At 39.5% G+C, this 10,375-nt stretch overlaps 1 protein-coding gene across 1 annotated transcript; it reads left to right on the forward strand.

Moving 5' to 3' along the window:
* Window positions 1-8,095: 8,095 nt before the first annotated feature.
* Window positions 8,096-9,940, forward strand: LOC308302227 (toll-like receptor 13; the record flags this gene model as incomplete). Its single annotated transcript, XM_080746486.1, has 4 exons — window positions 8,096-8,246; window positions 8,772-8,889; window positions 9,167-9,299; window positions 9,908-9,940. The coding sequence occupies 4 exons, from the start codon at window positions 8,096-8,098 to the stop codon at window positions 9,938-9,940; spliced, it is 435 nt and encodes a 144-aa protein (XP_080602612.1).
* Window positions 9,941-10,375: the final 435 nt, after the last annotated feature.

The following is a 10,375-nucleotide window of genomic DNA, read 5'->3' on the forward strand; positions in this document are numbered from 1 at the left end:
AGTCTTAGGTTTGTACCATTCAACACTCACATGGAGTCGTGGCTAAAAGTATTGGCACCCTTGCATTTGTTTAAAAAAAAAAACACAATTATCTATAGATTGCGCACAGTGAAGGAACATCAGGACTTGGAGCCTTCAGATTGTCCATGCTTGGCTACAATCTGACCTCTGACCTCCTGACAATTCTCTCCTTTTCAATTTGGTCCATGCTCAGTGTGTGACACAAAACAGCAGAATGAGGGATTTACTCCATTTAAACTGGTTGGATTGGTGGTTAATAAAGTCAACTTGGACTCACCACAAGTGAGTTCCAGGTGAAATTCAAGTACAGTGTATTTAAGTACGTCTGCAAGTTTCTTTGTAGAATGAGCTAGGATTCTGTATTTATTCCAGTTTTACGTTGTGTTCCTCTGCAAACCGAATACTGTATGTTGATACAAAATATGTTTTCATTTGCCAAGCTTCTGGAAGATCTTTTTTTTTTTATTTTTTTTTTAGCTTTTTTCTGTTTTACAAATGCAAGGGTGCCAAAACTTCTGCCACAATTGTAGCTGACACTACTGATTCCATTGAACACTCCATGCCATTCTTTATTTTGTAAATAAACCTATTATTTTATACACTGTTAAACCAGCAGTGTTCCTTCCTCCATTTTGTTAAGGCCTCCCACCCTGCCTAAGCCAAAGGGGGAGAAGACGACTCCGGCCCTCCCCTAAGTAACAATATATCTTGTGAAATCATTAACCAATCATCAAGGACGATGATACACAACAGAAGAAGTCAACGCATGCATGCACGCACACACGCACGCACGCACACATACACACACACACGCACACAAGCACACACAGCACTTGCTCAGTAAAACCACTAAACTCTGCCATGAGTGTCTACATGACACGTGCTGTTTGAAGCGCACAAACACAGAACAACCACACAACCATCACACATGTACACACACATACACAATTCCAAGAAGTCAGAGAGAGAGAGAGAGAGAGAGAGAGAGAGAGAGAGAGAGAGAGTGTGTGTGTGTGTGTGTGTGTGTGTGTGTGTGTGTGTGTGTGTGTGTGTGTGTGTGTGTGTGTGTGTGTGTGTGTGTGTGTGTGTGTGTGTGTGTGTGTGTGTGTGTGTGTGTGGTTGAGATTGCAACATGCATTTGTTTCCACTGAGGCAAAACGAAGAAAGAAAAAAAAGGTGTGAAAATCCACCCCGAGTGAAGTTAGTAACAGAGAACACATTATAACAATATGATACATAACCTCTACTGTGTTGATTTAAACACATTATAACAATATGATACATAACCTCTACTGTGTTGATTTAAAAACATTATAACAATATGATACATAACCTCTACTGTGTTGATTTAAAAACATTATAACAATATGATACATAACCTCTACTGTGTTGATTTAAAAACATTGTAACAATATGAATATGATCCAAAAGTTAGTTTGTCTAAGGTTAAGGGTTATTAATAGTTGTAAGGTTAGGCATTCTCTCTCTCTTGCTGTAGTCTATGTCTATCAGTCTATGAAAAGGTTTTCTGATGACATCTGTTGGTTATATTAAGCAACTGCAGCCTTCAAGGAGTTACTAGGTCAAGAAAGACATCTTTAGTTCAGAATGTTTCAAAGTAGTTCATGTAGATACAACATTAATAAATGTACATAAATGTACACGTATTAAGCTCAGAACACATCACATTGTGAGCTTGTAGATCGGAACATTTCAAATATATCATCAGTAAAAATCCATATTCTATGCACTGGACAAGATGCAGGATATTTCAGCAGTTCCATGAACACTAAACACAACAAACACACTGACTACAGTCACCACTCCAACTGAAGTCTCTAACTATAGTCCTGTGTAACATTAATTTCCACCACAATAACATTAAATAAATCCTTTTAGCAGACCTTGTATTGTACTGTACTGTACTTCACAGATTGGTCTTTTTTTTTTTTAGCTAGAAGTCCATTCAATGCACTGTTCACAGCAAAGCCATGTGCTTTACAAACTGGTTGTAAACAACAACATACCAACTTAATGGTTGTAAAAACAACAACAACAACAACAACAACAACAACAACAACAACAACAGCTTCAATGTAACAAAGACAAACAGCAGGAGCATCATATTAATATAAACACATTCACTGCACAGCAGAAGCAGCACTTAGTATCCATGTCTTACCTGATGGAGGAAACACCAAACATACAGCCTTGTATTCCTGTTTGGTTGGGGTCCATTTGGTTCCATTTGTACTCTCTGAGTTACAGAAAGGGTCCATTTGGTTCCATTACACTCTCAGAGTTACAGACCTGTAAGGGTCCATTTGATTCCAGTTGTACTCTCTGAGTTACAGAAAGGGTCATTTTGGTTCCATTTGAACTCTCTCAGAGTTACAGACATAAGGGTCCATTTGGTTCCATTTGTATCCTCTCAGAGTTACAGACATAAGGGTCCATTTGGTTCCATTTGTATCCTCTCAGAGTTACAGACATAAGGGTCCATTTGGTTCCATTTGTATCCACTCAGAGTTACAGACATAAGGGTCCATTTAGTTCCATTTGTACTCTCTCAGAGGTACAGACATAAGGGTCCATTTGGTTCCATTTGTACTCTCTCAGAGTTACAGACATTAGGGTCCATTTGGTTCCATTTGTACTCTCTCAGAGGTACAGACATAAGGGTCCATTTGGTTCCATGTGTACCCTCTCAGAGTTACAGACATAAGCGTCCATTTGGTTCCATGCTCATCATTCCAGCTACATGTGTGTTAATCCATGTTTTAAATGTCCAGTAGAATGAATGATGTTTCTGACATGTCAGCTCATCTTTCCTCATCGAACAGCTTCCTGTTTCTGGATGTCAATCACTGCCAGGTGTGATGGGTTCTATATTGATTGGTAAATTATAACTGCTTCTGTTGTTATGTTATTCTTTCAATTATTATACAACTAATAACATTCCACACTGGGAATAAAGAAGCTCTAGGCTACACAACACCAGAGAATATGAACAAACACGGATAAAAACACATGATAAATGTAGGCCTACATTGACTCATCATGTGGGTTTACACTGCCATATAGCGGCCGAACAGATCAATGGCTATAATCACCATAGCAACATAATTCATGTGTAAGGAAAGTGCTCTATAAGGTAATTGTTTGACAGACATTTAATATCCAACACGTTACCATGTTATTTCACCACAACAACAACAACAACAACAACAACAATGATGATGATGTGTCTCATTGTCTGATTCCACAGGAGACCAAACTAATCCACAGCCATGGTGTTCTTCTAATGGCTTTTACATCCGCATTTGGTCAAATAGAAATAAACTGTTATTAAAAGTGCAGAAACATCCCTGCAGCGTTTTGAAACAAACACGTTTTCAAACACAAGTACTTTGTATTCAAGATGAAAATAAATCTATACCCAACCGAGTTAGAAATACTGGAACCACCTGGGGGAGCATGATCCACAAGGCAGCATTTTAAATAAAATAACATTTTAATAAAGCTATGGGCCCCTTTACAGACCTCCATTCATACCTTTAAGAGTCCATTTGGTTCTTTCCTAACAGAAATATAGCCAGGGAACACATCAAACACCCTCAAACACCCCTAGCCCCACTGTTGACCTTGTACCAGTGAACTGTACTGTCACGAAACTGTACCTTTTCCTATGCAAACTTCTAACAGAGACTTCAATCAATCAATCAATCAATCAATCAATCAATCAATCAATCAATCAAGTCCTCACAGGGGAGGAGAGGGTATGGTGTTTATACAGTGATTATGTCCTATAAAAGGTTAAGGTGTTGTTGATACTGTGTACACAATAATTCATACAGTATGTATACTGGAATGTAGCACATCAAGTCTGTCCTCACAGAGGAGGAGAAAGCAGGGAGTGGTTTATACACAGTCTTTATCATCCTATTGTTATTGAAGTGAAGTATTTCTGCATTGGTACGGTGCTTGGCTTTGCACTTCCCTCCATTATACTCATAGAAGTGAACTACTTCTGCATTGGTACGGTGCTTGGTTTTACACTTCTCTCCTCTATTGTGATCTGAGGTGCAGCTGAGCTGTGGTCAAAAGGACTTCCATGTCAGATGAACTCTCAAACGATCCTTCATTCTCCTCTGATCAACTCACTGGAAGGATGATCGTCGCTGAGTTTTAGGAGTTCAGGTAGGATTCAATGTTTCAATTCCTTCTCATGGAAACTACTTGTGACTTCTACTTGAAACTACTTGTGACTTTAGTTCTACTTGAAACTACTTGTGACTTTAGTTCTACTTGAAACTACTTGTGACTTTAGTTCTACTTGAAACTACTTGTGACTTTAGTTCTACTTGAAACTACTTGTGACTTTAGTTCTACTTGAAACGACTCAGCAACGGCTGAGGGGACAAAACTCCTGCTAAAACAAACTACTTTTCCACTTCAGGGTCCTGTATCTGTACCCTGATGGCATGAGGTCAAAGTAGAGATACAGAGGATGATCAGTGTTATTGATATAGTTATTGATACAGAGGATGATCAGTGTTATTGATATAGTTATTGATACAGAGGATGATCAGTGTTATTGATATAGTTATTAATACAGAGGATGATCAGTGTTATTGATATAGTTATTGATACAGAGGAGGATCAGTGTTATTGATATAGTTATTGATACAGAGGATGATCAGGGTTGTTTGTTATTCAAAGTGCAAAGTTGTGTAATGGCCTTATTGTTCATATCAGCAAGCATGTGTGGGAAGTCCGATTATCTTGGAAGCAATATGTGTAATACTGTGTAAAGTTTGTTTCTGTTAGGCATGGACAGTATGGCGAAAAAACATACAGAAAATGCAACAGAACAGGTTGAATAATGCTTTTGTACAGAAGATGAGGGGCAACAGATAATGATCTTAACTTATACGGATTACATGAAGTCTTTGCTGAGAACGTTAATGGATAAATGTAATGTGTTGATCAAACCTAAGTCTATTATTCAAAGTGAGTCCAAGATACGTGAAACTGTACATGTTCTACTGTTTTACCATGAATAAGGAGTTGATCAAGTGAGGGTTGTTTGAATGACCAGGCAGTTATTTTGTTTTGTCCACATTCAACTTTAGATAGTTGTCATTGCACCACTGTATAAAATTAGAGGAGTTTCTTAAGTCCGTAAATAGAGTTATATATAATATTTCTCTTTGTAGCCTATTGGCCATTATTCCAACTGGGAATGATGGCGATTAGGCTAAAAATATGTTTGTAGTTGCCAGGTTAACAAGGTGGGAGGGCACTTGACATCTCTGCATCAGGTTTATTTGTTAGTATCCCCATTAGCTGTGCCCTAAGAGGCACAACAAAATGATAGCCGACAAATATTTTAGAGATTTGGAAGATTTCCGGAAAATGTTTGAGGTGGCCGCCCTGGTGGCTTCAAGAGATACTGCACTGACTGCTTAATGGAGAGAGAGGCGAAAAGTCAAACTAAAACTGACTGATTATGATAGTGAAATTATAATTATTTGTCAAATGTTCATCTTGATAAGGATCAGGGATGTTGGGCAGGCTATTCTTTTCCTTTTTAGGCAAAAAGGCTAAGCACCCAGAAGGTCAAATGTGTATCCTGTAACGGTTTTACTGTTGTATCCTCTTTAGATCATCAATGCTGAACAGTGTTGTCACCAACCAGTATCCACAGCAGAATTACTCCACCAAAAGTACCTGACAGTTGACCCTGAAGACAGCCATGATGCTACAGACAGGACGCTGCCATTGTTTCCCCTTCTTATTTCTGTTGTTCACGCTTCATCTTAGTCCCATACTGGCTTACTTTGAGAAAGACTGCGCTGTTCTTCTTTACACTGCAAATGGCGTTAAAGTGGACTGTGGAGAGCGTACCACAATCCATGATAGAGTACCAGACGACATTCCCAGAGATGTTATAATATTATCACTATGGGACAATAAAATCCAAAAAATCCACAGGACAGATTTTTACCACCTGTCAAATCTCACAGTTTTGAATTTGATTTCTAATGTAATAACTCATGTAGATGACGGGGCTTTTGTCCCTTTGGTGCAACTTAAAGAGCTCTATATGAACAAAAACAAACTAACAACACTGACAGACAACATGTTTCAGGGACTGTCTGACAACATGTTTCAGGGACTGTCTAACCTCTTGACACTGACCTTGGATGATAATAATATCAAATCCATCAACCCTGCTGCCTTCCAGTCACTCACCAGCTTACAGGAAATAAGTCTGACGTCCAATCAAATGACAGATATCATCACTGTCTTACAACTACCAAGCTTACAGGTGCTGAACATCCACACTGATGAGTTAGAGTATTTTCAGTCAAAAGATCTGCCATTAAACATGTCCTCTGAGCTCAGGCAGTTGAGATTGATGTCAAACTCGATAAAAAGGTTTAGTATCACAACAGCTGTGTTTCCAAATCTTAAGACAATCGACCTGTCAAAATGTTGTAATGACTCTGGATGGGAGTGGGACATAGCAGACAAGTATTTTCTAAAGAATATAACTACAGTGTATTTGCATGGTTATTCTATGTCTTTTAACTCCATCAGAAAGGCTCTGCAGAGCCTTGATTCACTAGAATATCTACATATGTCTAACACTGAAAAGTGGATAAACAGAGGTCTCTTACACATTGCCTGTCAAATACCCACAATGAGGAGCCTTGATGTAAGCGATAACGACATTGACAACATAGGTGAAATACTGTCACCTTGTACTCAACTAACATACCTGGACCTATCACATAGTAACCTAACTGAACTGCCCAAAGGTTCAATAAAACACATGAATCAACTGAGTAACTTGAACCTTGCCAGGAACCACCTTTCCAAAGTGCCAGACGATGTTAAGTATCTCTCCATGCTTGAGATCCTAAACTTAAGTAATAATAATATTCTTGGTTTAAGCTGCTCAGACTTCTTAAATTTAACCAGACTCACACAGCTTAATCTAGATCACAACCACATACAAGAACTCAAACCGTGTGCTTTTCAACATCTCAGTGAGTTAAAGGGTCTGACTGTGAATGATAATGCCATTTGGACATTTGGCGACACATTCAGGACTGGTCTACAGAAGCTAGAATATTTGAGTGTATATGATTATGTTGTCACAAAGCTCAACGAGAGAGCTTTTACAGGTCTGAAATCACTCAGGATATTACAAATGCAATTATGCCTGGAAGGCGAGTTGCACGCTTACTGGGCCACCGACTATTTGGAAGGACTAGAAAAACTTGAATCACTTAATCTATTAATTTTACCTTTTGGTCCTCTCCATTATCGTGGAGGAGATCCCCCAGAGTTACCGAGCCTGAAGTACTTTAGAATAAAATTCACCCCAATATCCTATCAATCTGGATCTTCATTTGGATTAGTAAAGAAAATGTTGTCAATGATGAAAAATTTGGAAAACTTCATGGCCGTGAATACCTATGATGAACTAGGCCTACTAGGCCGAGACACATTTGCTGATGTACCAAAGCTTAGGACTCTTAGCTTATGGGACGGTACTCTGCCATACCTGTCCCCAGAGATATTTATCCCACTACAAAACTTAGAGTCTCTGGATCTCACCAACAGTAAATTAAAGTCTCTGGATTTCCTGGCACAAGCCAACCTGACTCGACTCTTTTGGCTGAACCTGTGCTACAACGAGTTGACGGTGATCAATGTCTCTGTGTTCAGTTTCCTCCCTGCTCTCAGATACGTTAACATGGCTGGCAACGCTTTAGCTTGTGATTGCTCTAATTATGACTTTCAGCAGTGGCTGCTGAACAACAATCAGACGCAGGTCGTCTTTGCTCACAGCTACACTTGTGGCTTTCCTCTGGCTAAAGAGGGAACCAAGTTTCTGGACTTTGACTATCATTCCTGTGTGGTGGACGATGGCTTCATCTGCTTCATTTCCTCCACTTGTGTGATTGTGCTGACTCTGCTCACATCCTTCACCTACCACTTCCTGAGGTTGCATCTTCTCTATGCCTACTACCTCTTCCTGGCCTTCCTTTATGATGCCATGGAAAGAAAGAGGGGGTCTCCTGAGCACTACGATGCCTTCATCTCCTACAACGTTCACGATGAGCTCTGGGTTTGCAGAGAAATGCTTCCAGTGCTGGAGGGAGAGCAGGGCTGGAGACTCTGTCTGCACCACCGAGACTTCATACCAGGTACAAACCTCTCTCTGTCTATAAGTAATACTGTATTTATATAAATATGTCTCTTTGTATCACTAATGGTTGTAAGCAGTTAGGGATCTCTCTCTGTCTGTGTTGTCTAACCTATGGTGGCATTATTATAATAATACTCTGTAGTAGTGTAGCTTAGTTTCCACTCCATTTTGTGCGCATTGCAGGTGCAAAGTCTGTTTTCTCTAGGAATCCAGTTATGCCTATGACAGCCTTTCTCGATCGCAAGACTGTGTTCACTGAGTCTGTGGGTCGGTCACCAGGTATTCTGCCAGTGCCACTGTGTATTCTGTTTCTCTCCAATGTGTCAGGTAGCTTTCCTTTTTCTGTTTTATAATTTGGTTCAGTCCAGTGAGTTTTCTGTCTGGTGGCTCTGCTTGTGTTTGTGTACCCGGAGTTCCCGGGCATCTGAGGGGGCATCTCTCTCTCTCTCTCTCTCTCTCTCTCTCTCTCTCGTGACATACTTTTGAACGTGTTGCGAATACTGTCTGTGTGTTTTGTTTCCAGGTAAACCCATCATAGAGAACATTACAGATGCCATCTATGGCAGCAGAAAGACCATCTGTGTGATCAGCCATCATTACCTGGAGAGTGAATGGTGCTCTAGAGAGATCCAGATGGCCAGGTGGGGGCAGTAATGCTGATGTTATTGCCCAGTGATTCATTGGATTGATCATTTAGACCGCTTTATTTGCATTTTAGACTAGTATTGCTTGTGGTATGAAGTGAAGTATTGTAATGAGGCTGTGTTATTATACATAGTGTATACTGTGTGTTATTATACATAGTGTATACTGTGTGCATACAGTATAAACTCTCTGTCATGTGGCTCTTGGTCATTATAAATAAAACAGTCCATACAACTAGACAGTGATAACTGTCCTGTGGTCTTCTGTGTGCAGCTACCGTCTGTTTGATGAACAGAAGGACGTATTGATCCTGGTGTTTCTGGAGGACATTCCAGCCCACCAGTTGTCTCCCTACTATCACATGAGGAGGCTGATGAAGAGACACACCTACCTGAGCTGGTCCCAGGCTGGACAGCACCCTGGACTGTTCTGGCAGAACCTACGCAGAGCTCTGGACACACCTCACACAGACCTGGACTTGAATCAATAATTTGCTGTTTCATGTCATTATGTTACGGTCAATGTGAATGAAAGGGGAATCTGGTGGGGAATTTTAATTGATTTTGAAAGGGAAAATCGTCCTGTCGGAGATGGGTGAGTGTGGCGGAGAGAGTCGCAGCCCCAGCCTGAAGCCTCAAAAGTCTAGTATCTGCCCTGATTCCATAGGGATATCCCTTTGGAGTAATGGTTCAGATATTGTACTTTCATGTGGGAGACCCGGGTTCGAAGCCGGGTGAGGAGGTTCGGATCACCTCCAATACATGAGCATTTGTTTCGTTGTTTGCTGTTAACATTAACAGACAGTGTAGTGTTGGCTGTTAACTGCTTGTTTCATTCAATATGAACTTTTTAACTGTTTTTAGTATTGTTTGTCTCTTTACTTGTAATTGAAAATGATGTTTTTATCTCGCTTTATATTTTATCTTTTATTGGATTTGATCATTTTGTTGTACTTTTTATTATAATAACATTTAATGTAATTCAGTTTCATTTCATGTATTGTTTCTTTAGCAGGGATCAGGTAACAAGAGGCTGGTGAGAGCCTGACAGTGTGGTTTTAAACTAATGTTTTGGTGGAAGATGTGTTTATTGATTTACCAGAGAAACGATTTATGTTGTCCTCCTGACCTGAATACAACCTCTCACTGAGACTCTATTCTCCATAACTTTACAGCAACATGTATGTATATGCATGCATAATATATAGCTTTATTAATGGTATTATTTGCTCATTTAACACATCAATTTTTTTGCATTACAGTATATCTTACTGATCATGTTGCTCCTTTACTATATAAATTGTATTGAATATATTATTTTGGTAATTCATGTCTTTGCTTAGATGGATGAAACCTTTATTTTGTATTGTATTGATAACTTCTAATACATATTTGCCAAGCATTTGAGTGCTGTGTAACACATGATTCCTATTGATTTGCACTTTGTATGATTTATTGATGAAGTACATAATGACTGAAATTG

The sequence above is a fragment of the Nannobrachium achirus genome (genome assembly GCF_963921795.1).
Source record: "Nannobrachium achirus genome assembly, chromosome: 17".
Classification (NCBI taxonomy): Eukaryota; Metazoa; Chordata; class Actinopteri; order Myctophiformes; family Myctophidae; genus Nannobrachium; species Nannobrachium achirus.